This window comes from Rhipicephalus microplus, chromosome 1 (genome assembly GCF_043290135.1).
Source record: "Rhipicephalus microplus isolate Deutch F79 chromosome 1, USDA_Rmic, whole genome shotgun sequence".
NCBI lineage: Eukaryota > Metazoa > Arthropoda > Arachnida > Ixodida > Ixodidae > Rhipicephalus > Rhipicephalus microplus.
Window position 1 is genome coordinate 47640814 of NC_134700.1, and position 18977 is coordinate 47659790.

The 18977-nt window shown below is 45.5% G+C and overlaps 1 protein-coding gene across 10 annotated transcripts in view; it reads left to right on the forward strand.

Annotated features, from left to right (window-relative positions):
* The window catches only part of Lrch (Leucine-rich-repeats and calponin homology domain protein), a 291082-nt gene that overhangs the window by 198706 nt on the left and 73399 nt on the right, over positions 1–18977 (forward strand). For 9 of the 10 annotated variants that reach the window (XM_075865225.1, XM_075865554.1, XM_075865305.1 and 6 more), the window contains 2 exons: positions 10744–10881; positions 13474–13551. In XM_075865225.1, the coding sequence (XP_075721340.1) occupies positions 10744–10881; positions 13474–13551 (216 nt within the window). Of the gene's footprint in view, positions 1–10743; positions 10882–13473; positions 13552–15732; positions 16934–18977 lie in introns of those variants that run through there. The other variant, XM_075865385.1, reaches the window with a different exon arrangement.

Here is an 18977-nt window from a genome sequence, read left to right on the forward strand (position 1 = left end):
ATATGGATGTGAAATGAGCTGCTTCAGAGTGCTCGCAGATTTAAAATTACGTTCTCCAAAAAGCTCTAAAATGGACAATTCTTGTGCTCCAAAAATTGCTCCAAATCAGAAGACCTTGGCAGCATCACTTGCAAATGGATTTTCTTCGTGTGGTGCAACAGCTCTGGCTTAGAGATAAATGTTAGCGGCCAAAAATGCATGGTAAGTAACTTCTCCAAAGTGAGAGTTTAATTGCTCCAAAAGGTGCGCCAAAATGGCTTTAGTCAACCTCATCACTGCAGGGAGTCAATTTCTGCTTGGTAAGCAGCAGGCCTTGTGTGCAGGATGATGTTAACCCATCCATTGTCCATGCAATGAAGACAGCCAGCTTGTCTTATCTGCGCTTCAGCCGCGTTTGTCGCTAGCGCTTGTGAGTTTTTACTCATGAGTCTTATGTGAGGGGTGATATTATATTATCTTTTTGAACTTGATACTGAAAATCACACAAATGGCAACTCCAAAAACCACTCGAGAGTGTCTGTACAATTGCTGTCGCAGTAAAGAAAAAAAAAAAAGAGGGAGATAGAGAAAGCAATGGCAGCTTCGTCGGAAGGAAGAGCAGAGCCGGGTGGCCTTACTCTCAAGTTTTTATATACAGTGAACTCTCATTAAATGGAATGTGAAGGGACCGAAAGTGTGTTTCGTTTAACAGGAGTTCCATTTACTGAGAGGTTTCATCCCTGCAATGTGCAGGAATGAAACCAGTCATATCAGAGGCAGTTGTTCTATTAAAGCAACAGTTCTGTTTATCAGATTTTCATTTACTGAGAGTCAACTGTATCTGTTTCTTTCTGTTTCACATTCTTTTTTCTTTTCTCCTTCTTTTCTGTTTCTCTCTATTTATTGCTTCCTCTTTCTGTTTCTTCCTCTCTATATGTTTCTTTTTTCCACTTGCTCAGTGCTTTTTCTTTTTCATGCATTGTTTCTTTTTATCTGTTTCTCTCTGTTCCTGTGTCTTTCTTTTTATGCTTTCATTTTCCATTTTTCTGTAGATTGCTTTCTCTCTATCTCTTTCATGGGCTGCACTTCGCTGAGCAGAGTGTCATTTAGTGCTGGCACCTGCTGTGCTCAGCAGTAGAGCTTTTCCAAGTCCTGTGGCGCATGCCCTCCTGAGGAGTTTCGAACATGGAGCACTGGGTACTGATTGCTTAGAAGAACAGGTCTTTTTCAGTTATGTTTAGGTGCTCTGTGTTGCATATGTGAGCTAGCATGGACGCCTTGATGAAGCAGAATGGGATGGCAAAATTTTCTCTGTAGAACCTCAGTGCATTCTGGTGTGCGCCCTACGTTAATAGACTGCGTTGCATTCACAGGCATGGTTAGAAAATTCCCTGAAGTCAGTCGCACTGCTATTTGCCAAAAACCTGTTTCTTTTTCTTCGGTTGTTATTATGAGTTCCACCAAATGCTGTGCTCGTGTTTCTCCGCCATGAGCAAGCAAGTGAACGCACAGTCTGCAGCACCACGGGGTGCCTCTTTAAAATTGTGAAAAAAATAAAAGTTTTTCTCTGGCGCAACCCAAGTCTGCCTCTCTGCCGCAACCCAAGTCTGCCTGAAATGCGTAAAATGCAATTTCAAGTTCTGCATGTTTTTTTTTTAACCAAATGAGCCTACCTGTGAGAATTTCTTGTTCTTCCAGTAGATTGACAACATCACTGTCAGGTGATGCTAGCAGTCATTCTCCGTCAACTTTCAACATCAAATTACAATCATAATTCCTTTTTTATTGGGACAAAAGCAGGCGTGTTGCCGCTTATGGGTTGAATGCTCTTCTCATTTTCGCTACAATGAGAAAGAATTTTCAAGCGGTAGACAGTCTCTCTAAGCAGCTAAAAATGAGAAGCCATTGCCCCCTTCTAAGCTGGATGACCAGCAAGGCTATCTGGCGCACAGTGCAGATATGTCATGGCAGAGGCGGATCTAGCCAAAGATTTAAGGGGGGGGGGGGGGGGGTCTGCTTGAATTAACACTGGAAAAGGGAATGTGGTCATTCCATTTTTGTTTTTACTAGCACAAAAAGCCTGTAATGGTATAAATACTGTTAATGTGTGCTCACAGTGGTCCCACTCATTTGTCCTAACTGGCGATAGATGGACAGCAAGCACTGAAGAGAAGGGGAGGGTTAGCTGACAAGCTTCAGAGGGGGGGGGGGGGGGGGGCAGGGGTCCCCTCTGGATCCACCACTGTGTCATGGTGGAAGGCAGTTTAGTATTTAAGGACAGGTAATAATTCCAGAGTATTTTTTGCAATGCTCCCTTGGGGGCACTGGGGATTTGACTGGCCATAGGCAACTATGCTGAAACACTTTTTGAGCATGGTCAGAAAATGCTGCCGATCAGTAGCAGAAGCTCCCGAGAACACGCGAGTCAAATATTATAGCGCAGCACACAGTCTGGAATTCACAATAAAGTACAGTTGAATCTCATCAATTCAAACTTCCGGTTAATTCGAACTTGAGCTGTGGTCCCGTCGAAACTATGTGTGTTCCAATGGTCGACAATGCCCTGTAATTCAAATGCGCAAGTACTTACGACGGTTAATTCGAACATACCGCACTCCGAAAATTCTCTCAGAACTACGCCCAATCTCACAGCGAAACTTCTCAATGCTGCGCGTGAAGAAAGAATAGAAGAAAAGGAAAGAAAAGGCTGTGGTGGAATTTTCGCTCTCTCTCAAATGCTGATCTGCGACGGACTTGTGCCACTCTTCTCTCTTTTCCGTCCCTGCCACGTGGAGACCCTACTCTTTTCAATGCCGCGTGCTAAGAGAGAGAGAGAAAAAGCTGTCACAGAGTGTTGGCTCTCTCTCTAATGCCGATCTGTGACACGTCGGTGCCACGCTTTTCCCTTTCCCGTCCCTGCCACGTAGAGACCCCTGTCCTTTCAACGCCGCGTGCAAAGAGAACAAAAAAGAAGAAGAAGCTGCCGCGGAGTGTTGGTTTTCTCTCAAATGCCGATCTGCTTCTCTCCACGTGGAGATGCTCCTCCTATCTCGTCAAGTGCTGGTCACGCTGCGGCTGCAGCGCAGAGGGTAGCAGCGGAGACGCAGTCGTTGTCGTCGTCGTCTTTAAAGAGTGTCGGCGCTGGACACTGCCACGCGCAACTTCTCATGCCAAGAGAATGCTGAAGTCGAAGTAGAAATGCTTTGCAAGCTGCATGCGAAATTGACTCGCTGCAAGGCAAACGTGTGCAGATGAGCATCACTGATTGCTTCAATTATTGACGGATGTGCTGTGATTTGTGAATAAATGTAAGTCTTCTGAAACTTTCCTCTCATGTGTTAGCTCAGTGCACATGTGCCACTGTATGGTGAGCCCTCCGTTCGTTTAGCTTTCATTAATTCAAACTTCTTTTAATTCGAACAAAGTTTCAGACCCCTTCGAGTTCAAGTTATCGAGATTCGACTGTATCAAAGTCGGCTAAAAAAATAAAATGTTTTTCTCTTCTTTCGACAAATGACTCAAGACACTCAGCAATTACTCGTAGCAGGCCTTCTATCAGGCACTGGCTAATTTTAACATGGCGCGCTCGGTCAATACAGGGATCGCCGCGGGAGGCCATGACTTGTTCACGCGTGCGCGCGAAATCACACTAATAAAGCCACTTATTCTAAGAAAATAAAGAGAAAAAAGTGCTCAATGTCACAAGGCATGCTTGACGTACAGTCCATCTCGGATATATCGAACTCGAAGGGGATCGCAAAATAGAATTTGAAATACAAAATATGCAGAAATTTCAGGCCTCAGAAATCGTTACAATAGCTTACATAGCGATTTGCTTCTGAAGTCGCTTCTGTCCGAGATGGTGATCGGAAACGCTGATAAGTCGCAGAATTCACTGAGGCATCGTACGCCGTCAGTAGTCATGACACAGCCGAAGTCGTCATTTGGTCCGCAAGGAACATTTACGACAGTGTTTTACTTGACATCGCTCCAAGTGCCAGTCGTAATTTTTATCACTATGTGCTGGTCAACGTTCAGTTCAACTCCTGAATGAGGATTTATCAGGAACGACGGGAGAAGGCCACAAGGCGCAAAAAACGCAACACCGAGTTCGTCGGAGTTCTCAGTGTCGACATGTCTACGATATCGATGTCACTGTGGCTTTGTAGCTGGCAGCCGCTGCTTTTAGCGGCTTTGATGCAAAATGATAAAAAACTAAGCGTAGTCTCCGAGACACGCGTTGTGAAACCGAAAACACTAAAAAATGTACGTCACAAGGTTGCACATTTTGAAGGCCTTGCTTTTCAGGCTCGCATGCGATTGTGCACTAACAAACAAGAATGCGAACCATATAGGAACATGGCACTGCAATCACCGAGTCATGTCGCACTCTCATTTCAGTGCCCATGGCAATTGGTTTTTTGGAAAACACTATGCCCGCGCGCTAAAACCTGCAGATCGCGAATCAAACTTACTGATGTACTCGCAAGTGCCACGCAACGAACCAGGTCAGCGTGATGAAATAACACCATTTTTCAACGCCTGCGCATGAAAAAGGATCGAAACTTGTTAGAACGTGGCCTAAAATTGATCAATATTTGCTAGCAAAAATGCACTTTCTGGGCTACGGCGCGGCGCGGCGCAGCGTTCGATATAGCTGATGTCCCAGTTCGATATACAGGTGCACCGGTGTCATACTTTCGCATGGGAAATTCAAGAGGATTTTTCAGCAGTTCGATTAGCCAATAATTCTATATATCGGAGTTTGATATATCTGGGATCGACTGTATTTTCTTTGCCTCTGCCATCCCTCTCTCCTTAGCTTCTAGAGAAGCTATTCTCGTGATGGCCAAATCGTGGACATGTCCAATCTGCCGGAGTGCGTTCAGTTACGCAAAAAGAAAAAAAAAAAGCTGAGTCATGACGTCATGGCGCACCGAACCCGCCAGCACATTCCCAGTGTAAAAAGAAACTAAGTGGATGAAATGCAGAGTAACAGGGCGCTTGAACAAACCTGAAAAGTGTGCACATGCTTATGAGCGTGTTCAGATGTTTGGAGAGTGATCTATGGAATGTGTACAGACTTTTCAAGGGTGTCAGGCGGGCGGCCGCGTTAAACCTCATTCAAGATCTAACATAATTAGCGTCCATGCAGGGCCTCAGATATGTGCGTCTTAATGTGGATCCCTGGGGGCAGTATTTGCTGTGGTGAAAGACATTCCGCCTTTCTCATTTGAGTTGAGAGTTGTGAAAGCTGCATAACATCAAAATAACCTTGCATAAGGAAGACCAGAAACAGGTGGCGCACTCCAGCCAATCAGGGGAGGCCGAACTGGACATGTCCATGAGTTGGACAACGCGAAGATAGCTCTCCAGCGCTTTTGTCGGGACAAGAGAAGAGAGAATGCGATTGCAGCGTGCGAAAAATCTTTGTAACTCCACTTGTACTGGATGGATTCCTAAAATTTTTGCGGTGTTGACTTTATTAGGCAATAAGCTCTTTCAATGAATCCATTCATGAAAAAGTGTTTCAGGGCCCCTTTAAAGAAAAAAAGAGTTGTTTGTTATATCATGTAGTTTCCTGTTCAATGCACTTCGGAACACTTTCACTGATGCTTAGCTCAAAGCAGATCCCCATTTTCTGGGCAATCCAGCTCATACATAATTAGTACTCTGGAAGCACTGTGAGAAGGCTCTTGCAACAGAACAGAAAGTGAGAGGGAAAAGAGTGTCAGAAGAAATTGCTGGCTTTCTGAGCTAAGGTAATTGATGTTATGTTGCACCCAGGACTACATTCGATTGAAGTGAAAAAGAATCTCCCTTTCACCTTTGAGCCGTCTTAGGAAGATGCAAGGCAACAATGTGAATCTTGAACATTGAAGCACTGTTTTAAGTCAAAACATTTGTTGACCAGTGCTTCAGATGGCCACATGGGTGTAGAATAGTGTTATTTCAGAAAGTAGAATTTTCAGCATGCGGTATTTTTTTATTTGTTAGCATTCAAAATAATCGCTGAATAGGTTATTCCAAAACACTTAAGGGGAGACACAGCTCTTGGGACCCGGAAATTTGCCAAAAAATTTAATTTTTTTTAAGTGTCATTCTCGTATTCTTTCTACCTCGTGCACCTGTGTGCAAGTTTTGTTTTCAAAATTCTACGTATTAGCGGCATAACAGTAAATCAAAGATGCGCTGGCACGCCCCCAGTCCTTTAAATTGTGGACAAATCGCGCTTGTTTCAGCTGCCTTTAACTCTTGAACGGCCCACTTCAATGCGGCCATTTTGGTATCGTTGAAAAGCTCTCACTTTTGGCTTTTTGTATTGCTCGGTAGGGTAACACTGAGCTTGCCACTTTCTTAAATAAAGAGGAAAAAGAAAGTAGGCATAAAACGTTGTCATTGGCCACTTCCGAACACGTGGCTAAAATGTCGTCCTCTGGTTGGCTTAGGGCGCTGTATTTGAAAACATGGCTCGTTGAGGCTCCATTTTAGCTTAGGTTACGATCCTACGACGAACGTGCTTGGAGGACCGAGAAAGTTCCACTCTGTGTATGAGATCGGCCGAAGGCGAGCCAAAATGAAAAAAACGGGCTAGCGACACGACATCACGGGTTTCTGTAAGCGATCGGAAAGCTAGCGTTGCTTCTGCATTCGATAACAGCAATGGAAGTGATTGGGCGGTCCGCTCCACAAAGACACGGTAGCGCACCGCTCTGCAACAGATGAGCAAGCGACTCGCAGTGCTGGGGCATCCGACACCGTCGTCGCAGGTAATACAGTCAAATCCCGCTACAACGAAATTGAGGGGGGCGGGCGAAAAATTTTGTTGTCGCGGGAATTCGTTGTTGCGATATGGTAAAATACATACGCGACACTCGGCTCGCTTATTCAAAAACAAGCTTTAATTCCAGAAATCGGTCAACTTTGCCTGTTTTCGCTCCTTGCCAAGCGATGGCACAACACGACTTTCCCACGCCGCCAACAGAGCCATTGCTTCGTCATTGTCCTGCGCCCCGATGCAACGCCTGATGATGTTGAATGCGTCCAGCACCGACGAAGTCGATGGTAGCATGGGATCGGGTTGCGCGGTTATCTCATCTTCATCTGACGAAGCACTCTCTTCTTGTGCTCCCTTTATGATGTCTTCGTCAGTGATTTCCTCGCGCACCACCAAGTCAGAGTCTGCTTGGAGGAACTCGTTGAGATCCACATCGGCAGGCACATTACCTTCTTGTAGGTCTGCCCATGCGACTGCGATTTCTTCGTCAGGCAAGTCGTTCTCGTCGCAAGCTTCAACTGCAGAACCCGAAGTCTCGGCCCTCTCCACAGCGAACCCGACATGACGAAAGCAGTTCGCAACTATGGCACTCCCCGTCTCGCACCACGAAGCAGCAATCATTTGGAGCGCCATGAACAGGTCGATTTTCGTCTCACGCCCCAAACGAGTGTTCAAAATCAGCCTCTGAATAAGACGCCTGCGGTAATTGCTTTTCATACTTTGGATGACCCCTTGGTCAAGCAGATGAATGATGGACGTGCAGTTCAGGGGCAGAAACTTGAACTGCACGTTTTCAAGCTTCACGTCCTCAATGGCGTACGCGGAACAATTGTCCAAAAGCAGATGCACTTTTCAGCCTTGCTTGCCCATGTCCCAGTCGAATTCTCTGGCCCAGTCGCCAAAAATTGCACAGTTCATCCAAGCCCTGCTGTTGGCCACGTACCTCACTGGAAGGTGCCGATTTCTCTTGAAACAGCGCGGTTTCGCACTTTTCCGAATAACCAAAAGAGGCAGCTTATCTGAGCCATCCATATTGGCGCTCAGAAGCACGGTTATCCATCTTTTGCTGTGATTCCCTCCGTGACAGCGTTGCCCCTTGAAGTCCAAAGTCTTGTTAGGAAGGATCTCGTAGAAAAGGCTCGTCTCATCGGCGTTATATATATCCAACGGTGCGTAGTCCGTCAAGATGCTCCCGAGGCTGGCCGACGTCCAAGCGGCAGCACCGTCTGTATCCGCCGAAGCAGCTTCATCGCACAAAACTTTGCCGATCATATTGTGGCGGACTTTGAAACGGTTCAGCCTACCTACGCTGGCTTTAAAATCGCCGATGCCGAGCACGCAGGCAAAATCCAGCGCTTTCTGTCGCACAATATCGCCGCTAAGGGCCATTTTTTTTTGGCCCACGCATCAACAAACCAAGTGTAGACAGCCTTATCTAAAGCTTTGTGCGTTGGCTGCGTCAACTTCCTTCTTTTGTTTCGCCGACGTTCCCGAAGAAAGAACTTTGATTATGGTGTCCTTGCTCTTCAATATAGTTGAAACAGAGCTCGCCGCCATCCCAAGCTCTTCAGCGATTTGCAACTTCTTCCTCCCAGCGTCAGCCTTGGGGATAATGCGAGCCTTGTCTTCGAGCGACAAAAACTTGCGCTTCTTCGCCAGCTGAGACATGGCTGATTTGCGACAACACACTTTCGGGAAACAATGACCGCAAGGCCTGCAACCGCTCGTTGTGCAAGCCAGTCAAACCGAAAGCACTGGAAGTCATCGCCCGAACGCCTCGTCGCACCCTACCGGGATTTGGCTCACAATTTTCAATTTTGGTACGTACATAAAGCAGCAACTCCTGACAATGAAAACAGATTCAAAAACTTCATAAATACAATTAAAATACTAAAAAATGAAATTATTGCATGCTGTTTGTACGCAGACACGATTCAACAGGTTTTTTCTTTAACCTACTTGAGATAGCGCTTGCATCGCCATCACTCATCATCATTATCATATATCACGGCATGCTGCTTTGTTTATGTTGCAAAAGTGTACGTTGGTTGCGCTGTGTTTGCTCCGAGCAGCTTCTCATATGCTATTATTTTATGTTATTAAGGTCCGTGGTTTGGCAAGGCATTAAAAACACATTTGAGCTTTTTTATAAGCTCTACTTCAACTAATTTTGCTCGTGGTTGTTCCACAAAAACTTCGTTGAAGTGGAATCGCAGCCGTGAAGAAGTTCGTACTGGAGGGAATTTCGAAGCATTAAACTGTATGGGACTTCTACAGGGAACGCAAAAATTTTCATTGTGGTGAAAATTTCGTTGAAGCAGACTTCGTTATGAAGGGATTTGACTGTAGTAGTGCGCAAGATAAGAGCATGCCGTTGTCCGGCTTTACAAGTGATAAGAAAGCAACCCGCGATGATGCAACTGGCAGTGATTTGCCTGAGAACAACGGCATTCTTCGTGCCGACTCTAGCCTTGTGGGAGTTCACACTGTCGCTGTCATGAGCAGCGACATAGCCCAAGTAAGTGCTAGTGAGCAGGTCATGCCTGAACGACTTGAGTCGATACTGGCGACAGCGCGAGAGACTGCGGTTTTCACCAATGCAAACGACGTGTCATATTGGGCTCCGCCGCGAACACTGCAGCTTCATATTTGATGGTCGACTTGGAGATCCTGAATTGGCTGCTCGCCGATTCTCATGGTGCAAAGGCCTCGCTAAGAAACTGATAGTGAAGTGCTACTGTTGTGGCGAAGTGACGATGGCATGGAACTTGCACAGAGTCGATGGTAAAAAGTCGTGCGATGCGTTCCAGACAAACGTTTTATCCAATGTTCTGTAGTGGGAATGGCCAGACATTCATGAACGATGTTTTCGCGACGATGAGACTGTCGCGGTGGGGGCTGCACAATAAAAAAGCATTTTTTTTTTACCTGGTTTCACAAAGGGGCATTTCTGATGGTGTCATATTGGAGCAACAATATCTCTGGTTCTCGTCAACCAATCTCAATAATTCTTGTTTTGTCAGAAAGGTGGTGAATTGACAAGTGCAGTAGGCCTAGTACATAGTTACGTATTATTGAAAAATATTTATAAAAATAATTTTTAAAGTTATTATTGGGTTTTACAAATAAATTTTCAGATGCCCTTATTTTATTAGATTCTTGCCTGATTGAACCCCTATATCATCCTCAATCACTCTAGTGCTCAAGAGATTTCTATAATTATTTCCAACTTATCCTCAAATGTTTTTTCTCGTTTTCTCAAAACTGCGTTTTTGACCATGGTGTAGTTTTGGAGTGACGATATTTCTGGTGGTACTTATCTTATCGCAGTGACTCTTGTTTTGTTAGAAAAGAGGACAAATGGGGAGGGCAGTAGGCATAAAATTTGAACGAATAACATGAGAGATGTTTTCAAAAAGTAATAATTTTTCCAAGGGGTTACTAAAGCATTTCACTTACAAAAGTTTGACATGCTATAACTTTGGCCCAAATCAATCTAGAGCATTCATTCTTGTAGCACTGCAAGCTCTCACTATACAACATCGTTTTCATATGCCACTGTGTTCTTTTAATACTAGCATTTAAGAGAAAACTCACCTCCAAGTTAGTCAATGCAAGAAACACGAATTTATCAATATTTTGAAAAGTACTTGTTGCACAGAAAAAGTAATTGTATATTTGAAATCAGCATGTCAACGTACATGAAGGATGAAAGTTTGATCAAAATTCATCCATAAATTAAGAATGATTTTTTAAGTGGGGTGTACCCCACGTAAAAGTAAGGGTGCATGACACCCTTATTTTTGCATTCTCAAATCGAACGTCTCCTAGAAAAAAACCATGCCTGGGACGTGAGCTGCCAAACCGCGATGCACAATCACAGATTGGCCCTCCCAGCAAAGAGTGCTCTAGGAAAACCATAGGTTGCCACACTAAAGAACCTGCCCGTTATTGTGAACGGAAAAGCACAGTGTTGCGCTGTGCAGGTGATTGAGAGCCGGCTGAAGGTCCAGTTGCCAGCAGAAATTGGCCCATCACTTGTGGACGGAGTGGTTCTGTGCCATCTTGCCAACCAAGTGCAGCCACGATCAGTCGCCTCCATTCACGTGCCCTCGGCCGCCATGGTGAGCTGTGCCATATTTGACACTTTAGGAACAAGGCCTTTCGAGACTCATGCACGCACCCTTTCTCAATGCCTTTGTATCTAACGCCCGTCGACGGGCTGGGGTACTTTCATTTCTATGTTTTTCTTTCTGCGCCACAATAAATGTATGTATGTTCCCAATATCGATTGCTTTTTTTTTTAAGAATCACTTATGATTGTCCTGGATGTGAGCAGTGTGCTCCAGACCGGGCTCTTAAAACGGTGCAGCACAGGGTTCGTACAACCGCTTGAAATTCTTGAATATCCTTGATATTGACAATATCAGTTCAAGAGCCCTTGACACTCCTTGAATACACTCGAGTTCCCTTAGATTCAATGTAATAAAAAGTCTGAAATTCTAGACATTTGTAGCTTTCGCCATCTGATTTTCTAGATTTTTTGCTCTAACCACAGACTCGAAGTCACCATTAACGCCGCCATTTTGGTTTGTTTTCGGACATTCGAATCCACCGCGCCGCGGCCGCTGTACCCTCAAAACCTAAAATGTCGCAATCCAGTGCACGCCAATTCGTTGCCAGCCGTAGCTTAAGCCGCATGGTGCTGTGCAGCATGTGCTCTAACAGTTGGAACGCCACGCTGCTGACCTATGGTCTGCCGTAGGCAGGATTGCAGACTCGTGGAAGCCGGTTACGGAACAGATCACCTGGAGCTGTTTTCGCCACGCGAGCTTCATTCTGGACACCGAGACGGCCGCCTCGCCCAGAGTAGACAGTGTGTGCGACAAACTTCCACCCGCGGATGTTGCCTTCGACGATCTGCATGTTGCCAATGTTACGATTCCAGATGGGATAACTCTCGAGAGCTTCGTTGATGCTGATAAAGGCCTCGCACTGTGTGCGAAATTGACCGATGACGAAATGATTTATTAAGTTACGGCAGATTCGATAACTCTAACACAGAGATCGAACAGGCATCGCCTGCACAGCCAACGAGCTCGGAGTCGATGGAAGCACTGACACTGTTATTAGTATACAGTGACAGCATGAGGTTAACTGAATTTGAGGCAGACATCACCGTGGGCAAGTGGAATGCCGTGCAAACAAAAATAAGTGACTTTTTTGTTTTTGCCCCTAAGCGTTTATAAATGCGGTAGTGCCAGCCACATCGGATTTTAGGAACGAAGTTCCTACTAGTCTAACCTTGTCTCGCATCAGGCGTATCCGGCAATATCTCCCGGACAGTATAATAGATGGCGCTGTCTCATAGAAGTACATACAAACTACAGTTGAGTGAGGATATTCTAGATGGCGCTGTACCGCTACTCTTTCTTTGGCTGCTGCATTGGCTGTGCCTGAGTGCGCTGGGAACAAGTGCCTCTCGCATTCTCCTGGATCATTGCCGTACATGTTGGAGACAAAACGTAGCGGCGGGCACGGAGGGCCGTGGCAGCTCGTGCTTGTTGCCGTACAGACAGACAGACAAATACACAGACAGACAGGCGGACAAATGTAACATGGATGGACACACGGATGATCAGGTGGACGCACGCTCGCAGGGACGGGCAGACAAACAGACGAACCAATGTACGGACACTGATGCACACACGAATGGATGGACGAACGCTTCACTCCACTCAGCATCAATCACTCTGTGGATATGCTGTGAAACTTTTTTTTTCTTTCGTTCTCTTCAGAGCCACTTAAATGATGCATTTGCTGAATTGCAACGAGAACCCTGTACTCGTGCCGCAACCCTCTCCGTCAGGGAAAAATACCTATTAAAAAGTGTGTTTTCGCTTGCATTCGTTTTTCCGAACTGCCCGATACTCAGGAGGTTTTCGCGGTCCTTTGAGGGTCCAGGATATCGGATGTCGACTGTGCCCATGAACTCCTTGTAGTCCTTGAAAATGCCATGGAATTTGTTTCACTGTAGAGGAAATTAATGTAGTATATCTGTAAGTCACACTCATTTCAAAGGCCCCTTTGAAAACAAGCTGTGTTGACTGAAAAGTGTCCATGAGTTTGTGGGTTCTTTTGATGAACTTTGCTTTCGGAACACACGGAGACAGTAAACACGGTCGAACAAAACTCAACAAAAACATTTATTGAACGAACTGCTTTTACATCTTTGATATCGTCAGTCGAATCAAATGCGTCACTAAAGATCAACACGCTAAATACAACCTTGAGAAAGAGAAAGAAGACAATCACCTGTTTGTAGCACGAAGCCACAAGGAAATCTGTACATATTTCCCATAAAGAAAACCGTCGTAGTTGACCAAATATTCGTCCTGGTTTGGGGTTTAAGCCAGGACCAACGTTGCTTCGCAGTGATTGCACGTCACTGTCACAAAGTACGGCTGTTGCCATTTAGCTAAGAATACGGTTTGTATGCAGAATTTGCGTAGACCTTATTAAGAACCGCTAGTGAGCTCACAAAAACTAAGATTTCAAACGGGCACCATTATTTACAGACTCGATATTGTGCCAAATATTTTAGAATTGGTATGTGTAATCTTTATTGAAGGAGGGAAAATTACAAAGGGAAGTTTAATTTTTATTTCACGACCTCTTCGAATTAGTCCTGACACACTTCTCTTTTTCATTGCCAGCCCAAGTTGACCCTTGCCAAATGCCGACGCAATGTGGAGAACTTTCTCAATGCTTGCCGCCAACTAGGAGTGTCTGAGGTGAGTGCAAGCTCCTTCCATCACCTCTGATGGGCTGATCGGTTGGACACTCCTATCGAGATTTGTTCACTTCCCTGTTTGATTGAGCCACTCCGATGTTCAAATTCGCTCATAGAAAAAGCACCCTATTTTTTTTATTGTAATGCAAAGGGTGACTGTTTGTCCGGTCCAGGTAGTCTAAAGAAAAAAAAAAAACGTGAAAGTAACTTCAGGAACAAGTTTTTGTTGGATTCAGCCAGAAAAAAAAATAGCACCAATGTAATGAGAGGCCAGCGGAGGCATGATAAAGAGCATTAGCCGTAAAAACCCAGGTATTGTCTGAACCTGCATATACTCGAGGTGTATTTCAGGGATAGCAAACGCAAGGAAGAAGTTTTCAACCTAATATAGGCAGACAGAAATGAACTTTATGGTAGAACCCCGATTTTATGATTTTCAGGGGACCATGCAAAATCTTCGTATAATCGAAAAACTAAGAATACGGGCAGGGACACTCAGGGTTCCCAAAAAAAAATAAGTACAAACCACTGGATTAAGTCCAGCTTTGCGCAGAGGCAGTGTCGCATCCAATGAAGTCCCATGTCAAGACCTTGTGCCTCTTCAAGGAAGGTAGAATAAATTATTTTTGAGAACAGCAACATTATTTCATTAAAAGAGGTGGAAATGAATTCTTATTCTCAAATTTTGAAAATATATTTCAGGGCACATAGTTCTATATATAACTCGAGTTTAAAAATTACCTGCACACTCAAACGTAACATTGGCAATGGTTTCGCATCAGAAAAAATCAGACGGAGCACAAGTTTTTGTAGGACGCCTTTGCGGCCTCCATGTGCATTGTAATTTGTTGCCCTGCAACTGGTGATGCCCTGTTGTTATTATGAGTGTCAAGTGAAAGTTGTTTTTCACGGTGAAAATAGCTACGTCGTGTCCTTTTGCATGCTGAAGGCCTGTGACTGGGAGTGCTGCTATGAAAGGCAGCAGATGTTGACCAGCAAAGTTTTCCACTCACCGAAAACCGGGAAATATCCGGTTCTCAGACATGACTTTTTCGGCCCGTTGAAGCTACTCCATGGGGAGAAAGCTTGTTTTGGTACGACCTGGATATGCATGCGATTAAGGCATATACAGAGCGGATGAATTGCCACAAAAACAATTTTTGGATAATAGGACATACCGTAAAAACCCAGCTGTATCTCGGATCAGCATATAGTCTGAGGTGTGTTTCAGGGATAGGAAATACGAGAAAAATGTTTCCACCTTAATTTAGCCTAAGCAAAACACAAACTAAATATGTTTATTTACACACTTGTTCACTGTCATCTGACGAACATTATTTCGAAAATTCCTCGTCAGGGATGTCTTCCCACGGCACATCATCTTCAGTGCCACCAAGGGCACTTGAAATGGAGCACTGCTTGAAGGCGCCATAAATGAGCGCCTTGGGAATGCAAACTGAAGCTTCGGCGATCCATATGCACAACATCGCTGGCGTGGCCCGTTTCATCCTATCCAGCAGTAGTCACATCTGACCCTCTGAACCTCATCCACTTCAAGTACATGCGCTGGGTGTGATCCTCACTTGGTTTATTTAGGCACACATCAAGTAGCTGCAGGTGGAACGTCCTCCCAGGGCGATGATGCACTCCGCGTGCAGGAGCCGCGCAGCAGGTGCTTCACAAAGGTTATTCCGAAACCTATCTAGTACGAGAATCAATGGGAGCCCCAGCAGCACTCTGTTGCTCCCAAACGAAGTCTCAGTTCCTGTTCAACACCGTAAAACGCTTTATTTTTCGACTGGTGGAATTTTCTTTTCAGGCTGCTGCACACTAAGATGGCTTCCTTCCATTTTTGCCAACTGCGAATGCTTCTCTCATCGACGCCAAACTGGCACACCCCAGCACAGTTGCTAATGGTTTTGGCTGGTTAGATCATCTTTAAGGGCAGCCAAATACTGCTTTCACGGTTCTCACATTGCGTGTAATTGTGGCCGTCAGGGTAGGACTAATGCTAGTACTACGTAACGCCTAGTGATGATAATAGCGCGGAGCAATGCCAATACTGAAACCACAAATTCTTGACTGAAAATTCTTGGGATCCGCATATATTCGACGGTCAAACTTGTTTATTACAAAAACTAAAAAAGAAAGCACCATATGCAGATTTTTACTCTTTTTTCAGAATGTGGTATTTCACACTCATCTACATGCTATGTTGAACTTGGTCTCTCACCTGCCAATCGACATTGCTGACTTTGAATCAACGCTAACTGCTATAAGACAACCGCACAGTTCTTTGATGAGTCTCGCTCACTGGATTCCGTGCCGACCGGTTGTGCCTTCGCGATCTCCGACGTCAGCGTAGCTCTGGCCGACTGGGCTCGCCCTACGTCATCTCCTGACGCCGACGACCTTCGACGACAGTGTAGCTCTGACCGCCTAGACTTGCTCTACGCCATCTACTGACGCCGACAAGAGCTTTCGCAAGGGGTGCCCCGTCCTCGGACTCCTGTGACCGTGTTTCCATCTTTCCTATCTCTCCTATCCCCTCGATATGCCTTCGCTCGCTGGCTTAGCGCATCTCTCTTTCTTTCTCTCTACACGTTTATTTCTATCCTTTTAATCCCTCCCCAACCCCATCCCTTGTGAGCTACTGTTGAGGTGTCGCACCCTGATGCAGACAGTTATGGGGCTCACTTTTCTCTTCTTTTCCCTCTTAGAACCACTTCAGTTCTTTGATGAAATCAACAACCAGTTGCTAACATCTCAGCTGTGACAAGACAAATCTTTTTGGTCGTGTAAAGAGGCGCAGCTGCCTGCAGATGATTGCCTCACTCACGTCGAAGGTTCAGCTACCAAAATAGCAGACCCCTTGAAACAGCCATTGTACTGAGCCGTTGTTCCCATCGCAAGGAGAGCCGAAAGGTAGTCGAAACACCTGAAGGCAATAGAGCCACACAGAAAACATATGCAAATAGCGCGCCTTCACAGAAAATAAACAGTGATGGACTCGCAGTGGACCCATTGGGAATTCTGCTGGCACATGTTGCCAACATAAATTACGATTGAGTCTGGGACTATTCAGGGGCTAGTTTTGTTTACAAATTCAGGTGGACTCTGCTGCTTGTGCATCGCTGATGACTTTTGTGCACAATCTTAGGGCTACTCTGGTTACCTGTAATGTTCGCATGTTGTTCGGGCATGACGTGCTGGCAGAGGCTGCAAAGCTTCTCTTCCTGCCAAGAAGGACGTTCGTGGCACCCTCACTATCGAGGGGTGCAAGACTTTTTATGACTGTGCGCGATTTTGTTCTCTGGTTCTTTTCACTGGAAAAATGATCATTACCATCTGAAAAAGTATGAATAAACATGCTTGGATGCATATTTTGGAATGCCAATCTAGGCGGAGAGGTGGCACATGAAAGGAGGTGACTGCAGAGAAACTGGTGAAGTTCATTGGATTTTTTATTTACATAGACACCAACAAGGTTTTTTCATTAAAAATGAAATGTGCATAAAAGTGCATTTTTGCACCTTGTGCCTTTTTTGGAAAAAAAAAAAAACAGTAAATGCTTCATCGCATGGCACAAGCAGTGAAGCAGTGCCTCATTTTGATTTTTGTGTATGTTGATAGCAATATTCGGAACAATATTTATTATTTGTTACACTATTCGAGGGTCAGTTATCTTCTGTATGTGTATTCCGAATTTTCTTTGTTTTGAAAGTCTGCGGCCGCTTGATTGTTCTGCCGATTCCTAGGAATATGCACCCTATGCACCACATCGAATGGCGTAACAAGCGTGCTAGACAGCTTCAAAAGAAGTTTGGTAACAGTGCGGACATGGTATATATAGACGCCGCGAGGTATGGAGAAGGGTCCACTCAACTGTGGTCGTTGACCATCAGGGCAAATGTCTCGCGAGCGCCACGGTGACGACGGGACTCACGGAGGCGGCTGAAGAAGCCGCGATAGCCTTAGCACTCGCCGCAGCGCCCCATGCAGAGATTGTGATGAGCGACTCGCAGGCGGCAGTCTGCAGTTTCGCGCGCGGCCGTATCTCGCGGGAAGCGGCACGCATCCTTCAAATGTGCGGAGATGACGACTCGACGTCATGCTCACAACCCCGAATTCCAACGGTTTTCCTCCTATGCACCCCGGCACACACCAGCATATTCCGCTCGTGGGGAACGAGGCGGCCCACGCCGCAACTCGAGGTCTCACTCGCCGAGCCGCGGCCCACTGCGTGGCCGCCACCTCCGACTCCGGGAGCGGGGCGATGCATCTGCTGGATCAAGGCACTTTGATATGCACGCAGCAACAAGATTCAGAATGGTCATGGGGAGATCGTCTTTCAATGTTCCGTGACATCACCCAACACTATAGACTCGAAAGACGTTGGTTCCTGCCACCGTTAGCTTTCGCTTACTCCAAACCCATTCCTACCCTAGCCCGGTCGTTCTACGCCACCTCTACCCGAACCTATACCCCGCCGATATATGTAAAGCGTGCGGGCACAGAGCAACACTAAGTCACATGCTCTGGGAATGTGCCGGCGACGACAGTCGGGAATACCCCACCAATCGCGATGCGCCTATAGCGGCGGTCAATACCAAATCACAGGGAGCCTCGAGCTCACTCGTTCCTGCCGCCGCCCTGGCTGCGGGAGCCACGGGGGACCTTCTGCGTCGGCGTCGCTGCCGCTGGAAGGCGGCCCTCCAAAGCCCCGAGCTGAACGACCAACTCTGGGCCGTCCAGCAGGCTCAGGATGCCGCCCGAGTACAGGGACTTCGAGCCGCCACCTAAAGCCACCGAGACGAAATAGCCGGCCCATTGTGTTCAATAAAGTCTTTTCTCTCTCTCTCTCTCTCTACATAGTGCTTGCTATTGCTGTGCTGCTGTATGAGCTGGCAAGAAAAAAATTTAAGCTTTATAATTTTTACAGAACATTTTTATTGCTGTGCAACTTATATTTTTCGGAAAGAACATTTCATTATGCATAATTTCGTATGCTACAATGCATGCTGGAGTGCTGTGTAAAATGGCCAAAACTTTCTTTGCGATACGAATGAAAAACAACAATTTTCTTTCTCTAACGAAACAGTTTTAAGACACTATCATGTTTGGCAGCCATGCTAAAACTATTATAACTATTATGTCCATTTGCTCGGAATCGATGTATTCAATAACAAATAGCCCATGAACAGTAAAACTTCAGTAATAAAAGTTTTGTGGGGTCACCAAAAATATTGGTATGATTTAGGATTCGTTTCACCAGAAAACATGGAAAATTAGTATGCAACAAAACAAAGCGGGTGTACATTTTTGTTCATTCTCAGGAGCAGAGCAACATTGTGAAAAGCTCTGAATGATTGGCAATGAAGTTTTTGGATGCAAACAATCATATTTGTGTTTTTAAATATATGGCAC